We start from the raw sequence: 20260 nt of genomic DNA on the forward strand, positions 1-20260 counted from the left end.
TGGATTTGGAATGTGCTTGATGCAAATCAAAACATCCTGTTTGCAACTAGGGCACAAGTGCTGCCACTGATGGGGTGTCTGTGGGGCCCAATTTTTGGAAAAAAGGGAGACTCCGCTTGGAGTAACCCTTGCTTGCCGTGTTTTTTAAAATGAGCCAAGATGAACAAGTCATGGTTCAGCAAAGACTTTGCTACCTACCCCGGTGTCATCCTGGGGACGGTTAAGGATGGCGTATTTTTGAATGTGCTTGATGCAAATCTAGCTGTGAAGTGTACAACTGGGGCACAACTGCTGCCACTGAATGGGTGGGTGTGTGTGGGGCCCAATTTTTGGAAAAAAGGGAGACTCTGCTTGGAGTAACCCTTGCTTACAGTGTTTTTAAAAAGGAGCCAAGATGAACAGAGCTGGGATCAGGAAAGACTTTGCTACCTACCCCGGTGTCATCCTGGGGACGGTTAAGAATGGCGTATTTTTGAATGTGCTTGATACAAATCTAGCTGTGAAGTGTACAACTGGGGCACAACTGCTGCCACTGAAGGGGTGGGTGTGTGTGGGGCCCAATTTTTGAAAAAAAGGAAGGGAGACTCCGCTTGGAGTAACCCTTGCTTGCCGTGTTTTTTAAAAGGAGCTAAGATGAACAAGTCAAGGTTCAGCAAAGACTTTGCTACCTACCCCGGTGTCATCCTGGGGACGGTTAAGAATGGCGTATTTTTGAATGTGCTTGATGCAAATCTAGCTGTGAAGTGTACAACTGGGGCACAAGTGCTGCCACTGAAGGGGTGGATGTGTGTGGGGCCCAATTTTTGGAAAAAAGGGAGACTCCACTTGGAGTAACCCTTGCTTACAGTGTTTTTAAAAAGGAGCCAAGATGAACAGAGCTGGGATCAGGAAAGACTTTGCTGCCTACCCCGGTGTCATCCTGGGGGCGGTTAAGGATGGCGTATTTTTGAATGTGCTTGATGCAAATCTAGCTGTGAAGTGTACAACTGGGGCACAAGTGTTGCCACTGAAGGGGTGGGTGTGGACCAAGTCCACGCTGTGTTTGTGGCATAGAGGTGCTAACCGTTCTTTCTTCCTCTGACATCTCCCCCCAACCTCTTTCAACTGAAATTTGACCAAGGTCTCCCTCATCCACTGAGTCTTCCATGTCCATGGACAGTTCGTCCTCCATTTCCTCATGTTCTCCTGCACCTTCTTCAACATTTTGCTCGCTACTATGTGCCCTTGTTGATCCCTGTCCCCCATGGTCCCATGCCTGCCGCGTTGGTGATGATGAACGTCTGGACCTTGGTGATGTTGTTGTGTCTAGCGCATATGAATCCTCCTGTAGTTCCTCCCCTTCCTAATGTCCCACCCCCTGACTCCGAATAGTGTTTAGCGTGTGCTCCAGCATGTAAATGACTGGAATTGTCATGCTGATAATGGCATTGTCAGCGCTAAACATATTCGTCGCCATGTCGAAACTGTGCAGAAGGGTGCATAGGTCCTTGATCTGAGACCACTCCATCAGGGTGATCTGCCCCACCTCTGCATCACGTTGGCCCAGGCTATACGTCATGACGTATTGCACCAGGGCTCGGCGGTGCTGCCACAGTAACTGTAACATGTGGAGAGTCGAATTCCAGCGTGTCGGCACATCGCATTTCAGGCGATGAACCGGCAGGCCGAAAGACTTCTGGAGCGATGCAAGTCGCTCAGCTGTGGCGGTTGAACGGCGGAAGTGAGCAGACAGTTTTTGTGCCCTGGTCAGAAGGCCATCTAGGCCGGATTAATGTGTTAAAAATTGCTGGACAACAAGGTTCAACACGTGAGCCATACAAGGCACGTGTGTCACCTTGCCCAGGCGATGGGCCGCACCCAGGTTTGCAGCATTGTCGCACATGGCCTTACCAGGCTGCAGGTTGAGTGGAGACAACCATTTATTAAACTCGGACCGCAGAGCTGACCACAACTCCTCAGCTGTGTGACTCCTATTCCCAAGACATGTCAAGCTAAAGACCGCCTGATGCCATTGCGCTCTGCTGCCAGCATAGTAATGAGGGGTGCGTGATTCCTTCTGTGCAGTGAGAACGCTGGTGGCCTGACCAGGCAGGCTTGGGGCGGAGGTGGAGGACCCAGATGAGGTGGAGGAGGCAGAAGCAGTGGCGGAACTTGGACAGACAGAGGATTGACACACAAGTCGTGGGGACGGCAAGACTTGTGCAGCAGACCCTTCACCATCTATCACCATAGTTACCCAGTGCCCAGTCAGCAACATGTAACGTCCCTGTCCATGCTTACTGGTCCAAGTATCGGTGGTGAAATGCACCCGTTCACACACAGAGTTTCTCAAGGAAGCGGTGATGTTGTGTGCGACATGCTGGTGTAGCGCGGGCATCTGGCGACTGGGCATCTGGTACTGGGGCACAGCGACAGACATAAGGTCTCTAAAATCCTGTGTGTCCACCAGGCGGAAAGGCAGCATTTCTGAAGCCAAGAGCTTACAGAGGGATAAAGTCAACCTCTTAGCTTTGTCATGGGTCGCAGGAAATGCCCTTTTATTTGTCCACATCTGAGGGACAGAGATCTGGCTGTGTTGAGTAGGATGTCCCTGGAAAAATGCAGGTTTGTGAGGAAAGTGCAGGCGTAGACATGATGTCGCCTTCATCCAACGTTGGTGCTATCGATGTCTGAGAGAGCTGTATACACGTACTTGTTTCCCCTTCCAAACCAACTGACAACCTACCAAGCAAACTGCCTGTTGCGGTTACAGTGGTGGAAGTTGTGCGTGGAAAACCAGGTGTGACAGCTGTCCCCACAGTCCTAGAAGATGAAGAGCGCGCAGATGCACTAGAAAGGGCAGGCAGTGGATGTTTCGCTCCGCTAGGCCGAATTGCAGCACGGTGAGCTTCCCACCGGGACATATGATATTTATTCATGTGACGATTCATGGAAGAAGTTGTCAAACTGCTGAGGTTTTGCCCTCTACTAACAGAATCATGACAAATTTTACAGATCACATAATTTGGGCGATCTTTTGCTATGTCAAAAAAGGACCAGGCTAGGCAAGGCTTAGAGGGCATGCGACCTGCTGATCCACCCCGACTAGTGCTCAGAGGCACAGTGGTGGCTGAGGATGCAGTTGTAGACGTGCTACCAGTACTCCTACTCTGTCCAGGAAGGCGCAAGGTAACTTCGTCGTCAGTTGCATCCTCCTCCACCGTCTCTGTTGACCTCCTCGAGGGCCTGACTGTGGGTTGACAGTAGGTGGGATCTAGAACTTCCTCATCAATTGTTGTGTTTGCACTCCCCTCACCCTCAGACTGAGCCTCTTCTTGTTTTGACCGAATATTTAAGTTGTCATCCCAATCTGGTATCTGCGTCTCATCGTCATCAGTATGTTCCTCATTGTCTATTACAACAGGTGTTACAGTTTGTGAATAAGGGTCAACATTATGCTCAGAAATTTCGTCCTCACGGCCTGAATCTGAGTCACAAAAGTTCTGGGCATCACTGCAGACCATTTCCTGGTCTGTACTCACTGTAGCTTGGGAGCAGACCTTTGATTCCCAGGTTATAGTGTGACTGAACAGCTCTGCAGACTCAGCCATCTTAGTTCCACCATAGTGTTCAGGGCGGATGGAGACTTCAGAGCTGGGAGAAAGCAAGTTTGATTGGGATGACAACTCAGAGGACTGGTGTTTTTTGGATGCGGTAGTTGAGGTGGCGGAGAGGGCACTTGTTGGACCACTTGAGATCCATTCAAGCATTATCCTTTTTTGGCCATCATCTAACTTCTATCCCTATTCTGTACAGCGCTGTGTATAGAGCGTACACAGCAGTATCGGAGACAGGAGCTACGCCACCGGTGACTGACACCACGGACGCAGAAGGCAGATAATGGCGTGCTGGAGGAAAATGTCCGGTTTTATAATGCAGGGACATGTGACATGGACATCCTATCACACATGCCGTTGCTTCTCAGGCTAAAAGTACACTTAGCTGTGTGTGTGTCTGGGATTGGCTGACATGCTGGCCCACCCCACTATACGCGCGCGCTTAGGGAAGGAAGACAAGGAAAAAAAAAAAATGGCGATCGCCATTATCCATACATCAGTGATCTGAATGCGCTGTTCCCACACACTATACACTGAAATTTCATAATAGTGTGAGTCACACAGTGACTTACATTATTACAGCGGAAAGCCAGCTAGTAATTAGCTGGTCTTTTTGCTGCTAGAACCGTTCTCGAACGTATCTAGAACTATCGAGCTTTAGCAAAAAGCTCGAGTTCTAGTTCTTTCTAGAACAGCCCCCAAAATCACTCGAGCCGCGAACTGGAGAACATCGAACAGCGAACCGCGCTCAACTCTAGTGCTGACAGATAAGCGCACGCGTCTGTCCAGTGACAATGTGGACAGACTAACGTTCATCAAAATGAACAAGTCATGGATCCACAAGGAATTTACTACCCTGGTGTCATCCTGGGGAGAGTAAATGCTTGTGGATTTGGAATGTGGTTGATGCAAATCTACCTGTGAAGTGTACAACTGGGGCACAAGTGCTGCAACTGAAGGGGTGGGTGTGTGGGGCCCAATTTTTGGAAAAAAGGGAGACTCTGCTTAGAGTAACCCTTGCTTACAGTGTTTTTAAAAATGATTGACGATGAACAGAGCTGGGTTTAGGAAAGACTTAGCTACCTACCCCGGGGTCATCCTGGGGACGGTTAAGAATGGCGTATTTTTGAATGTGCTTGATGCAAATCTACCTGTGAAGTGTACAACTGGGGCACAAGTGCTGCCACTGAAGGGGTGGGTGTGTGTGTGTGTGTGGGGCCCAATTTTTGGAAAAAAGGGAGACTCCGCTTGGAGTAACCTTGCGGTGTTTTCCATGATTTTAGAAGGGCGTGCCATGCCTATATCTGTGTCTTCTCCTCTTTTTCCTTGTCCAGCTCTTTTGTTTTTGCATGAGTATATGTCCTTGTCACTTTCCCATGTGTTTGTGTTGTGTTGTGAGTTGTTTGTCACCTTTTGGACACCTTTGAGGGTGTTTTCTAGGTGTTGTTATGTGTTTGTGATTGCCTCCCATTGTTTCCTATGCAAACTTAAGCCGAACCGCGACCAGTTCGCTCATCTCTAGTTGTCACTTTGTTAAATCCACGGTACAAGAGTCAATTTACCAAGATGCATTTACCCCTGGAAATATACGCGCAGATGCCTGAGTATCTTAACAAGCTTATAGACCATCTTAGCAATAGTTTTTCACATTACAGCAGTGAGTCACAGTTTTACAATTCCAACCATGGGAACATTGCATTATCAACGCAGAAACATTAGCAGGAAAAGTTCAAGTTTCAGAAGCAATTTCTGTGATATGTGCCACAAATGTTTTATACCATTGCATGCACCAGAAAACAGATTAGAAGTGTGGCACATCGTGAATGAATGGAGAGGATGGTGTAGGAGTATTTAGAGCTCAACATTGATGGCATAAGGAGGGAATTGGGCTCTTTGTATTTTGGTATTCAAAAATGAAAGAGTGATGTGAGCTCACTAGTCGTGCCTTGGAAGTTTTGGCCTGCCCGGCAGCCAGCTATCTCTTAGAATGTGTCTCCAGCGCTGCTGGCAGTATATTGACAGATAAGCACATTTGGCTGTCCCTTGAAAGATGAACAAGTCGTGGATGTCCAGTGACTTTGCCACTCCAGTTCCACACTGTGCAGACTGGACGATAGTGTACTGCCTTGCTTCTGTCATGTATCTCATGATTTTTAAAATCTAAATGCCAGGCCACAATCATATGGACCATACCTTCCTGCTCTTTTAAGAACCTATGGGGAGAGGGGCAATTGATGCAACTGTACTACTGTCTGCCTGAAAGGTATTTAAATGTCGGGACTCTAAGATGGGTCTCTAAGTTGTGTCTTTAAGGTAGTGCTAGTTTTCTGGGAGCAAGAGGCCTGCACCAGTCAATCGAGCATGTCTTCATTTTTAAAAGTGAAATCCTGGGCCACAGCTTATTTGTTGCATGGACCATGCCTCTTTGCTCTTTTTAAATCCCTATGGAAAGGGGGGGGGGGGCAAGTGCTACTACTGTACTGCTGTCCGCTTGAAAGGATTTTGAATGTCGAGACTACAAGTTTGTTCTCAAAGTTTACTGGCAGGGGCATGGGAGCACCAGCCCCACACCTGTCTCTCATCCACCTCTATATTTCTTAAGTCAGTAGTCTAGGAAGCTAATGCTTATGCCAAAACAGGGGTGCTGCACTGTAAAAACTATTTTTGCTGTTTTGGAAGCTTTTTGCACCCCCTCTACCCTCTCCCCTAATGCATTTTGTCTGCCTTACGTTTGTCCTCCCATTCGATCTAATGAGGTTTGGAAAGGTTTGATAAAGGTTCGCAGTATGCCTTGATACAGATTTAATGAACAAGTTAAAAAACACAAAGGGAAGGGCACAAGGAATAGATAACACAGAGGGATCAATACCACTAGCACATTGAGAAAACTATGGATGCAGTAATAGAGAGAAGACGTGGAAAAAAAGTGGGATCACCAAATATATCAATGTACACAAAATATCTTTATTTAGAAAAAGACACAGATGCCACACACATGTATTAAAATCAATTAAAAAGCGAAAAGCTGACAAAAACACACAATGGGTGACAATGGTTTGTCACCCGAGGACCTCACACCCTCAAGAAGCCAAAATTACCCCACTTAGAACAAAAAAATACAATAGGTTATGTTGTTGAAAAACCCAGCATTAAATATTCACAGAGATATGTAGCGTGTCCATAGACTGGACAATCAGCAAGACAAAACAAGTGGAATGCAAAATACAATACAGAAAATGTCAAGCTTGAAAGTCACAGTCAAACAGGTAGATATTGGAAACTAAAATAGACATAGGCACATACACATATACCAGCCAGGCTGGACGTAATGTAATGAAAGATCGGGCCCAAGGTAAACCAATTATGTCAGTCGCCAAACATATTTTTGGATTTGCACAATGGCTCCTTTCGGGGTGTCCATATTTTGGTGTTGGATTCCGTGCCCTCCAACATCCGAGGGGGTAGACCATCTGATGAATTACTGAGAAGAGAGGCAAGATGGATTTACCAACTACAGAGCCTCTCCCCTAATGCACTCAACGAGGAACTTCTGTTTACGGGCTTCTACAAGAAGTAAGTATGTTCATTACATTCTGCTGACCCTTTCTGGCTTGTGGTGTTGGTGACAGGTTTTATATCAAGTTTGCTGGTATTGACCTTTATTTCACACTGCTGCCTGATTGTTGTGCAGGGATGGGGGAGTCTCATACTTGTTTAATGGGTTTGGCTTTTTACTTCAGGTTTTTCTATGACCCTGTCTGGCTTTTTGCAGTCTCATCATTTTATTACCTTCCAGATCGTCACATTTGAGTATGCTGTGCTTGGACCAATATGGAGGTATACTATTTTCAACTTAAAGATTGCCATTTTGAAGCAGAAGATCCCCCAACCAATCAGGTCTGATCACGCCCTGCAAGAAGAAACTGCTTGGACATATATGTTTGCTCTTATATATGGATTACTAACTATTCCAAGTTGCAGGCTTTGCATTATAATGCTTCCATGTATATAGATCTGTTCTGCAATTCTTTGGAAATTTTGTATGCATTGTCTGTGTACTCGCTTTGAGCCCTATTTGGTCCCCCCCTCCTCTTCTTTTGCCGTCTCTTGTGCCACGGGATCCAGTCTACTCCTTTGGGTAATGAATGCTTATGGATGTCCTTTTAGGATTGTGTTTTGATGCTTTTTGAGGTTCCAGGCTTGCACACACATGTATGTATATTTGCACATGCGTGTGCCGCGCTATTTACAGACTTGGTGGGATTCTGTATATACCATACACAACATTAGATCTGTTGCACAGGCGTATTTGGGACTTTCTATAGTATCATGAAATCACGTGACTGGGATCACGTGGCAATATGGCGGCTATCATCGGCATCCTCCGGCTCCATGGTTTTCTCTCCCTGCTCCATTCCTCCATGCTGGTAGGCAATTTTGCAATTATGATTTAGTATAAAAGACACACTGCTCCCCGCATAACACACTTTCCCCTGAGGAAGCTACACTTTGCCTTTAGCGATACGCGTGGGGCCGTCACCTCAACCCTCCATTTTTGCCTTCACCCCTCCTTGTGTCCATCTATTGGTAGTATTGGTTTCTCTATTTCTTACTAGCATTACCTCCAGCTTGGCTGGTATATGTGTATGTGCCTATGTCTATTTTAGTTTCCAATATCTACATGTTTGACTGTGACTTTCAAGCTTGACATTTTCTGTATTGTATTTTGCATTCAACTTGTTTTGTCTCGCTGATTGTCCAGTCTATGGACACGCTACATATCTCTGTGAATATTTAATGTTGAGTTTTTCTACAACATAACCTATTGTATTTTCTTGTTCTAAGTGGGGTTTTTTTGGCTTCTTGAGGGTGTGAGGTCCTCTGGGTGACACACCATTGTCACCCATTGTGTGTTTTTGACAGCTTTTCGCTTTTTAATTGATTTTAATAAATGTGTGTGGCATCTGTGTCTTTGTCTAAATAAAGATATTTTGTGTATATTGATATATTTGGTGATCCCACTTTTTTTGCACATTTCTTCTCTCTGTTACTGCATCCAGATTTAATGAACAAAGCACTTGTTTGATTGGGTTGGCAAACCGAACCTTGAGAGGTTCGCTCATCTCTACTCAGGACTCAATTCACATTCGTCTGAGCATCCATGATGTTCGTTTTGAGTACCGAGCACCCGAGCATGGTAGTGCTCACTCATCACTAATTTTCACATAAATAATTGTTTCTAGATGGCTGGATTTATTATATATATAATCAGATTTTGTCTAAAATAATTATTCTCATTCTTTTTTTATCTTATTTTATGGACAAGTAAATGGCTTACAGATATTTCGGAATGATTTCTTGAATGGCTTTCTTAATATCTCTGTTTCTAAAACTGTATATTATGGGATTTATCAGTGGAGTAAATACAGTATATAATAGTGATAGGAATTTATTAATGTTGGATGTTTCTCCACTTTTTGGAACAGTATACACGCTCAAGAGACTCATGTAAAATACCAAGACCACAGTGAGGTGGGAGCTGCAGGTGGAGAAGGCTTTCTGTCTACTGACATTAGATTGTATCTGTAAGACGGCACGGACAATGTTTATATAAGAAATAATAATTATTAGGCTGGGAATACCCACAAGTGGTATGCTTAATAAATATATCTGTAGTTTTATAGGAAATGTATCGGAGCAGGCAATGTCCTGTAAGGGAACAAGATCACAAAACAGATGGTCAATGATGTTTGAACCACAGAATTTTAGCCCTGATGATATATTTAGAATGTAAATAAATAAAATTAAAAAACTGAGTAACCAGAAGGTGATGACCAACTTCACACACAATGTGCCTGTCATGATAGAGACGTAATGGAGGGGTTTACAGATGGCCACATATCGGTCATAGGACATCACTGTAAGAAGAAGAGATTCAGAAGCTTCAGCAATACAGAAGAAATACAACTGGGCCATACAGCCGATAAATGTTATGATTGTTCCATTATTCAGCAGGATATGGAGCAAATTGGGGACAATATCTGTGGATAACAAGATGTCAGTGATGGACAGTTGTGAGATGAAGAAGTACATCGGGGTGTGGAGGTTCTTGCTGGTGGACACCAGAGTGATGATCAGGAGGTTCCCACTGATTGTCACATTGTAAACCATTAGGAGAAGACAGAACAAAAACATTCTCACATTCTCGCTGCCTTTAAAGCCTAAGAGAAAAAATTCCTTGACCCCTGTCAGATTGTTCTCCGGCATCTAGAGGAAAACACAATTCAGGAGGGAATTAAATTTAGTCTCCAGTCTGGACGAAATCTTACTTGTTGCAGACTGTACCAGGCTATTATTTTAATAAATCTTTCATATCCAACCTTTAGACCAACAACTATTTTTCTTTTGAAGTTCAAATAAAGTTATAATTTATTCTGTATTTTATATAATTCTTAAATGAATTGTGATTGACATTTTTAGATTAAATTTGAACTATGAAATATCTTGTCCATCAAACAAATATTTTACATACTATTATTGAGTGACCTGTGCCACCTGCTTCCAACTATGTAAAATAAAGTAAAAAAAAACTAATAATAATATTTATCCAACCAGAAAAAAAGCATAAACCAGTTTTACTTGTTATCTGGGTCCTCATTCACTTGTGCCATGCAAAATACATCTTAATCAAAACATTAACACTTATCTCCTTCCAAAACGTTTTGTTTGTTTTACTCCAACACTATCTAATATTGAATAATCACTTTAAGGGCTCTTTTCCACTCACAATTTCCTGGTGCGAGTGTGATTCGATAAAAAATCGGATTGCACTTGCACCAATGTTAATCAATGAGACCGTTTCCTCTGTCCTGTTTTTTCTCCAAACGAACCGCGCTCTCAGTGCAATCGCAGCATGCTCCATTTTACACTGAGTTTCGGCTCACGTGTGTGTGCAATCACACTGCACTCGCATGTTATGCTCCTGCAGTGTGGTGCACGCAGAGACAGACAGCGGAGGTGTGATGGTGGGATATCGGGGAGGTGTATCTTGCTGTATAGATTCCCATTTTAAGCTTGCTTCACTGTCCATTATTTGTACTGCTTCTGTGTACCTTGTATTGTTTGTAAATAATCCCCCTATAGTGTAAGGTTATAGCCTCTTTGGGCACTTCCATCCCTGGGTGTGGGAGGAAGGGACCTAGAGTCTATCTACTGTAAACCCTTGCTTACCTGGGAGATTCAGGCAGTCGTTTTGAGAACTTGAAGAGGTAAGGATAAAGATTGAACCTCTGAGGGAAAAGCTACGGCTCCCCAAAGAGACCTGGACATTTATCGCCTATTGGATTATATTCATATTTCTGGACTAATTTTACCCTCTGTTTGGGGATTATGTTATGGACCATTTGATTTGCTTGGAATAAATGTTCTTTGGATTGTACAGCCATCTCTCACTCTGTTGATTGTTTGATATGGGAGAAGGATCCTATCACAGGAAGAGATGGGAGAAAGTGCTCCCTCCATCTTCTCTGTAGCTGTGATGCGATGTGATGCGATCTCAAGATCAAATCACAATCGCATGACCCTCGGCTGACTCGCGCATCGGAAGCGGTATGCAAGTGGAATGAGCCCTATGGCTCGGTTCATACACAAGGCTGTTGCCACATTTTTTTCTGTTGCATAAACCGGATCTTTTAACACTTTATTCCAAACACATGTTTTGTAGGATTTTCATTGCATTTTCGTAGCATTTTGGTCACTTTCTATGGGTCAATAAATGCTGCAAAAACATTGCAGAATTGACAAGATTCAGAATTCAAATTCAGTCAGGAAAATAAAATCAAGAATACGTATGAGATATCAAAAATCTCACAGCTTTGCCTGGTATTGGAAAAAGCAGCTTTTAATTTGCTTCTAATCATGCTGTAATAGCGCTGGATGAGAACAAAAATACTGTTTAGTTAGAATACATTGTCTGTAAAGCAGAAGGGAAAGAAAGAATCATACGAAACTAAACTGGACTTTTCCTGGTTCCTCCCTCTGGTAACTTACCCATACCTGATAAAACTATTTCTTTGGGTAATTCAACTGTAACTCCTAAGCAGCATTCTCTATGCCTTGGGGTCATTTTTGATGTATAAGATTCTTTTATTCCTTAAATCCAATTATTCTCACACTCATATCACCAGCATCTAAACACATCAAGAATCTGACCTTTACTCAACTTTGAAACTACAAAAACTCTTACTTTTCTAGAATACTGCAGTTTTCTACTGACTGCTCTCCCTCTTAAGCCCCTTTCACACATCACATGATTTTGCTACGTATGTTGCATTTTTTATACATACCAGAATCACGGACATACGCAGACCCATTATAATAAATTCAATGGGTCTGCGCACGCATCAGTAATTTCTCATTGACCATTTCTCCATGTGGTGTACACGTGTATCCGTGATTGCTGCACGGAGACATGTCCATTTTTTTCTGGCATCACTGATGTCCCATGGAGCACACTATGGTGTGATTTGTGAAATACGTACCAGAAAATTCACGTACATTTAAAATAAAAAGCTTTTTAATCTCACCTGTCTCCAGCGAAGCTGTGTTCAGCCGCTGCTCTCTGCTTCCCCTCCCTTCTCCTTCAGGCATTTCCTTACAGATTGTAGTTTGCTCCATTCCCCTCGCTCCTCCTGTAACTGCTGAACCATCTGTTACTTTACAATGTCTTTACTTGTCCCTATTTAATTAGGAAATGCTTCTGAATATGTTGGGGCTATAGAAATAAAATTATCAAAATTGTTCTTATTTGTTCTCCGTGACATTGCTGAGCCCTATGTTATACCTTACACACATATCAGGCATCACTGAGCATGGAGGAATTACAGGCTTCATTTCTGGGCTAGTATTATTAGAACAAAATATGGTGCATTATTCACAATCATTAGATTTTATATCAATGACATTATCAGCTCCAGTTATACACAATAAAATGTGTAATGTGTCCTGCAAAACCAAAGGGAAAGGAAAGGGTCAACAACCAAAATAATATCCATTGTAGGATAGAAGTCTACATTGTGAAATTTAGCTTTGGACATAAAGCCCCAAACGCCCGGGTCATATAAGAATGTTTAGATAATGTATTTCCGGTCACATTACTTACATTAGATACTTTCATGTTTTGGAAAAACAATTCAAAATATTTTTTCTGTCCTATTAGGAAAATTCTGCCAGACCGGAGGAAGATCCCCAGTGTAATTAATTATGAGGCGCGGATTACACGGACTCCATCATTACACACTGACTATGTAATGGATACAGTATATGAAGAGTATACAGTATATATACACAATCCGAAGCTGGGAAATTGTGTAAAGTCATTCCATGGAGACTGTTATTAATTTTCTCTTGTGTCTCATTTATTTCTGGTCATCTCAAAATAGATAAAAAAAGTGTCTTTAATAAATGTCATGAGCAGCTTCATTACGGCTGTAAAACAAAGGATTTCTCAGAAAGTTAAAAAGAAATTAAAATACTGAATCAACCAGGACTGGACAACAAAAAATAGGAAAAAATATTAATATTAAAACTGCCCGGGTGATGTAAAGATGTGGAGGGGTAATGTCACTAACACTAGAGGTCTATGGTTGGGCTCGTTTCTTGGTGCTCTAGGGTAGAAGATGGGGTAATGAGTAATTCCATATTGGTAAAAGTATATATATATAGAAGGGTTGTACCAAAATAATAAAGGGCATTATATACTGTCCCCAACAGTGACATAACAAGGTCCCAGTACAGCTTACATTGGTTGTCATGTACCAAAGTTCATAAAGAGCACAAGTCCATTTATCGTGGAATTAGCTCTGTACCGGATGTTCTACATATGTGATATCTTTCATATCTGCCACTAATCCTCCTTATACCCCATTTAATTTCCACAATATAAAAGACAAGGTAAAGGTAGATAGAAATCCAATAACCCCCATGAAAGGACTATAAAAACATATTTATTAGTAAAAATCAAAACATTAAAGTGAAAAAAAAGTAAAGAAACTCAGTACATCTATGCATTTTGAGCACTAAGACTCTTATTCAAGATGGCTAAGACCATTAATGCTTGAAACACATAGGCCTAGTGTATTGATTTTTCTTCCATTTGATTCTTTAATAGTTACTAATAAATAGAGATGATCAAACCTTTCACAGTTCGGTTTACTGAGCCTACCAGAACATATGGTACGTTCACTGAACCGTTGGACGAACCGATTCTGAACCTTTAAACAAACTTTTCCAAAGCTCATTGAATTCATTGGGAGGCCAAACATAAGGCAGACAAAATACCTTCAGGGGGGGGGGTCGGAATCCTTTCAAAACAGCAGAAATACATTTTATAGTGCAGTACCACACTTTTGGCATAGCTTCTTGACATAAGAAATTTTGAGGTGGATGAGAGACAGGTGTAGGGCTGGTGCTTCCATACCACTGCTTGTACAGATAATAGACCACTTTGAGACCTATCTTGGAGTTTTGATATTTAAAAAAAAATCAGGCAAACAGCTATACAGTAGCATAAATTTCTCTCATCCCCATAGTTTCTTAAAATAGCCGGGAGGTACGGTCCATGCAACACACAGGCTGTGGCCTGGCATTTAAATTTTAAAAATGAAGACATACTTGAGTGACAGGTGTAGGTCTCTTGCTCCCAGGAGACTGGCACAACCCACAATACAAAACTTTGTGACCGATCTTGAAGTGTCGACATTCAAAATGGTTAAAAAAAGCTTTCAGGCACACAGCACTACAGTAGCATCAATTTCCCTCCTCCCCATAGTGTCTTAAAAGAATAGGGAGGTATGTTCCATGCAACACACAGGCTGTGACCTGGCATTTCAATTTTAAAAATGAAGACATGCTTGTGTGAACGGTGTAGACATCTTGCTCCTGGAAGACTGGCACTACCCACAAGAGAAAACTTGAAGACCCATGTTGCAGACTCGACATTCAAAATCCTTTCAGGCACACAGCAGTACAGTAACATCAATTGTCCTCTCACCATAGGACCTTAAAAGTGCAGGGAGGTTCGGTCCTTACCACACACAGGCTGTAGTCCAGCATTTCAATTTTAAAAATGAAGACATGCTGCAGTGACCGGAGTAGGTCTCTTGCTCCCAAAAGACTGGCACTTCCCACAAGACAAAACTTGAACACCCATGTTGTAGTCTTTACATTTAAAATCCTTTCACGCAGACACCAGTACACTACCATCAATTGCCCCATTCCCCATAGGGCCTTAAAAGAGCAGGGATCCATGCAACACACAGGCTGTGGCCCGGGATTTAATTTTTAAAGGAAACCTTTCACTAGATTTGGTGACTATAAGCTGCAGCCATCACCTCTGAGCTCTTATATGCAGCATTACAGAATACTGTATATAAGAACCCAGTCCGCTGTGTACAACATAAAAAACACTTTCATAACGATCACCAAAAAGGGTGGTCCAGTACGATGCGTGTCTACACTCTCTTTCTGGTGGCTCTTCCCTGCGGTGATCACTGTCCTCCTTACTTTGATGCCCGTGTGCATGACGCATCCTATGTCATGCAAAAGTAGCCGGCATTGAGGTCCAGTGCAGGCGCACTTTTATCTGCCCTGCTTAGGACATGGGCAGTCTTTAACCTTTCCTTGCACCTACACATTACAGTACTTTGATCTGCCCTCAGTAGGGCAGATTAAAGTGCGCCTGCGCAGAACCACAATATCAGCTGGTGTGGATGACATAGGACGCGTCATCCAGATTGCGCTGAAAAGAAGGAGGACAGAGATTGCAGCAGGGGGGAGGCGTCGGACCAGAGAGAGGAGGCACTGGACAGGAAAGCAGCTACACCCATGGGACCGCCCCCTAAGTAGATATTATAAAAAAAATGTATGTAATACCGTGCGGCCTGGGCTCTTACATATAGTATTCTGGAATGCTGTATATAAGAACTCAGTGGTGACCGCAGCTTATAGTTGCCAAATCTGGGGACAGGTTTCCTTTAAAAATGAAGACATGCTTGAGTGACAGGTGTAGGCCTCTTGCTTCCAGAAATCTGGCAGTACCCACAAGACACAACTTTGAGACCCATCTTGGAGTCTCAACATTTAAAAACCTTTTAGGCAGACAGCAGTACAGCAGTCAGCAGTAGAGTAGCATCAATTGCCCTCATCCTCATAGGGCCTTAAAAGAGCAGGGAGGTACAGTCCATGCAACACACAGTCTCTGGCCCGGCATTTTAACTTTAATGGGAACCTCTCACCAGATTTGGTGACTATAAGCACACTAGCCGGAAATGAGGTCCTGTGTAGGCGCATTTTGATCTGCCCTGATTAGGACAGATCAAAGCAATGTAGTGCGCATGCACGGGTGTTCTTTAACCTTTCCTTACACCTGCGCATTATAGTACTTTGATCTGTCCTCAGCAGGCTGTGGCCCGGCATTTCATTTTTAAAAGTGAGCACACAGCAACATTGCCTTTGGCAGCACCACATCCAGGACTTAATACTGCCCTAGAAATTTCTGTACAACCATGTTGATCCAAGCACTGCATATGTGATGTCACCCAGGCGTAGTGCCACCACTAGGTTTGCACCATAATCGCACATGGCTTTCCCTGACTCTAGGATTAGTAGAGAAAACCATTTATCAAACTCGGCCTTGATGGTGTTCCACAACTCTGCTGCTGTGTCACTGCCTTCTCTGATACAGATTAATTTATGCACTGCCTGATTGCGCTGGCTTACACACAGGATGTTGCCTGGCATTTAAATTTTAAAACTCAACAGAAATGTTTAAAAACCTTTCAAGCAAACAGCAGTACAGTAGCATCAATTTCCTCCCTCACGATGTTCATTTAGCTGGGGAGGCGGAACCGGGATCACCTGCAGGTAAGACCTCCATGAAGACAACTTGCCTTTTGGTGGCACTTCATGGTTGAAAATCTCTTTGCGTGTGAGCTAGAAAGAAAGTTTATCTTTTTCATGTAGACTGCAACAACATCATCAAACTTGGAGTGAGTCATTTTGACCCTAGTTTGCCAGAATTGCTGCCTTCTCATACATAGATGAATGAATACTCCATTTGGGAATTGCCAATGTAACCTCTTTGGCTTCCTCCTCTTACTCCTCTGCTAAGCTACAGAGCTGCGTTCCTCTGGGTTCACACTAAGTGGAATCTACAACTTCATCATAAGGCTCTATGTTGTCCCACTCCTCCTCTTCCTGACCTGACATCACAGGACAGTACCCGTGCACCTTAGGTATTTGAGTCTCGTTATCACCACCTCCACACCCAGGGGTTATCAGTTGATGAGGATCAGGATACTTTGAAAGATCCAGGATCCAACTCACAAAGACTTTGAGCATCAGTGCAGATGATTTCCTTCTCTTCAGTCTCGGAATCTTTGGAGTGGACCTGTGATGCCCATGGGATAGAATGTGTGTACAGCTCTAGAGACTTGCCCATGTGTAGTTCACTACAGTCAGTTTGCCAGTTGGCAATTTGTGATGTGGCACAAACAAATGTAATTGGGGTGGCACCTCTGAAGTATGAACTGTATGTGATGTCAAGGTGCAGGAAGAGGAGGAGAGGCCACTTGATGCAGCGCATTACATTCACTCCAGCACCTGTTGTTTATAAGTCTCACTTAAATGTTTGATTGATGTGCAGTTGCCAAAGAAATCTAGTGGAGTAGGCTGTCCAGTAACGGAAGTTGTTCTCATTTCTCTTGGGATAGGATGAGCCAGCGTTTGCTTACTAGACTTGACTAACAGAATTTCCCACACGTACACCTCCAACACTCCATCTATTCCCCCTTCCATGTCAACTTTGTCGTGAATTACCACTCATGGTTGATGTACTCTACCCCTTTCAAACAGATGTTTCACAAACCTATGCCCACACATGTCAGAGGCCTGCAATAAAAGATTAATTCTTTCTTTCCTGCCTGAGTTGGGCATATAAGAACCACTTTTTAGATACTTCCCCAGCAAATTTTTAGACCAGGCACTGCTAACTAGAAATACCTATAAATACAAGGGGGCTATAAAATATCCTAAGGTGTTTGGAGCCATGTCCAGACTGGAGTGGACAGAATTGGTATGAAAATTGGTATGTATGCTATTCACGCATGGAGAAATGGAAGGCATCATAAAAAAATTTTTATACCAAAACTTAGCTGAGACAGATGATGACACATTTTGAGGCAACAGGGTTGCTAAGTGTTCAGCCAGGGCGCAGGCGACGACCGGTAAGCAAAGAGGTTGTGAAGGACAATACCACTGCCATCATGGAACAGTGCATGAACAACCCTGCCAGGAACAGCAGTGCACACAGTGTTTCCAGGCTATTGGGGCTCCTGTACAGTACAGTTGTCCATGCCCTGGCTGAACATTCAGTAACCCTGTTCCATCAAAACGTGTCATCCTCAATTTTGTTTTAAGATGCCTTCCGTTAACCCATGCCTTGAATAGCGTACATACCAAATTTCAGCCAATTCTGTCGACTGGCTCAGTCTGCACACGTCTCCAAATACCTTAGGTTATTTTATGACCACCTTGTATATTTATATTTGCATAATTTTGAGCAGGCAATTAAAAATTGCAAGAACCAGTTTTTACATACTTCCCTAGCAACTTTTTAGGCTAGGGACTGCTAATCTAGCAAAACCTATAAATGTGTTTGCATAATTTTGTGCAGGTAACTACAATTGGTAAGAACCACTTTTTGTATACTTCCCTAGAAACTTTTTAGGCCAGTCACAGCTAATGAGTAATACCTATCATGTTTTTCCAAAAATAAGCCCTCCCCCAAAAGTAAGCCCTAGCAGGGATTTTCAGCATTTTCGGAGAAAGGCTTAAATATAAGCCCTCCCCCGAAAATAAGCCCTGGTCGCAGATCAATAATGAAGTGTCCATGCAGCTAAAAAAGTTACAGATACTGCAGGACACTTCATTATAGACAGCGGCACCCGGCAATTACACTCACCCGACACTGAACGGCAGGACCTGCAGTGATCCCACACCCGCACTCATCAGCTCACACACACACACACACACAATCAGATCTCACACACACCAGATCTCACACACAAACATTGGATCGCACACACAGGCAGATCGCACACATAATCAGATCGCACACAAACATCGGATCACACGCAAACATCAAATCACACACACACACACAAACATCGGATCGCACACACATCGGATCGCATACACACTCACCTCATCCAGCGACACCGATCTCTTCTCGCCGGGAGAATCCTGAGAGGCAGTGCAGTGGAGGACCTGCGGCCGGAAACATTTCTTGCTTCATTCCCTGTGGCCGTAAGTGCTTGATATGATGTGATATGTGTGTGTGATCTGCTGTGTGTGTCTGTGATCGGATGTGTTTTTCCGCGATCGGCTGTGTGTGTCTGCATTCGGCTGTGGGTGTCTGTGATCGGCTGTGTGTGCCTGTGATCAGATGTGTGTATCTGTGATCGGCTGTGTGTGCCTGCGATCGTATGTGTGTATCTGTGATCGGCTGTGTGTGTCTGCGTTCGGCTATGTGTATCTGTGATCGGCTGTGTGTGCCTGTGATCAGATGTGTGTATCTGTGATCGGTTGTGTGTGCCTGCAATCGGATGTGTGTATCTGTGATCGGCTGTGTGTGCCTGCGATCAGATGTGTGTATCTGTGATCGGCTGTGTGTGCCTGTGATCGGCTGTGTGTGCCTGCGATCGGATGTGTGCATGTGTGATGGCTGTGTGTGCCTGTGATCTGCTGTGTGTGATCTGCTGTGTATATCTGCGATCTGCTGTGTGTGTGTGTGCTTGTGATCGGATGTGTGTATCTGTGATCGGATGTGTGTGCCTGCGATCTGCTGTGTGCCTGCGATCTGCTGTGTGTGATCTGCTGTGTATATCTGCGATCTGCTGTGTGTGCCTGTGATCTGCTGTGTGTGATCTGCTGTGTATATCTGCGATCTGCTGTGTGTGTGTGTGTGAGAGTGATCTGCTGTGTGTGTGTGTGTGTGTGAGAGTGATCTGCTGTGTGTGTGATCTGCTGTGTGTGCCTGCGATCTGCTGTGTGTGTCAGTATGTCAGCTAGGAGCAGGGTAGGACGGCGTGCAGCACCGACCGGAGATAACAGGAGGACCTTGCAACCACGCAGACATCCTGGTCTGGTGAGTATGAGTCTCCTGGGAAGTGGGGGGGTCTGCTTTTTTGGGGGGTAAAACTTACCCCCAACTGTGTTTCTCCAAGAATAAGACCTCCTCCAAAAATAAGCCCTAGTGCTTTTTTGGGGGGCAAAAAAAAATATAAGACAGTGTCTTATTTTTGGAAAAACACGGTATATATGTGTTTGCATAATTTTGAGAAGACAGTAATACGTAGCAATACCTATTTAGATGCTTCACTGACAACTCTTTAGCAGGCACTACAAGTATTAATCCCTATTATTATAATGAAATGTGCAGATTTTTGGCACACACACCTTTTCCTACACTGCATGTCCCTATTCTAAACTATTGCTCTCCTATATATCTCAAATACATAGCATTAATCCTCTAGCTAAGCTCACTGCCTAAAAGCAATGGTGGGATCACTTGCGGCTTCACCTTCATTAACTTTTCAAATTCACAA

The 20260-nt window shown here is 43.6% G+C and overlaps 1 protein-coding gene across 1 annotated transcript; it reads right to left on the bottom strand.

Annotated features, from left to right (window-relative positions):
• Positions 1 to 8930: 8930 nt before the first annotated feature.
• On the bottom strand, positions 8931 to 9863 carry LOC142302984 (olfactory receptor-like protein I9). The gene has a single exon (XM_075344086.1). It carries the CDS (start codon positions 9861 to 9863, stop codon positions 8931 to 8933), a length of 933 nt encoding a protein of 310 aa, XP_075200201.1.
• Between the last annotated feature and the right edge of the window lie 10397 nt (positions 9864 to 20260).

This window comes from Anomaloglossus baeobatrachus, chromosome 4 (genome assembly GCF_048569485.1).
Source record: "Anomaloglossus baeobatrachus isolate aAnoBae1 chromosome 4, aAnoBae1.hap1, whole genome shotgun sequence".
Taxonomy (NCBI): Eukaryota; Metazoa; Chordata; class Amphibia; order Anura; family Aromobatidae; genus Anomaloglossus; species Anomaloglossus baeobatrachus.

What these genes read in the sequence shown, in the direction of transcription:
- LOC142302984 (XM_075344086.1), bottom strand. Translation starts at nt 9,863, where the DNA reads ATGCCGGAGAACAATCTGACAGGGGTCAAGGAATTTTTTCTCTTAGGC.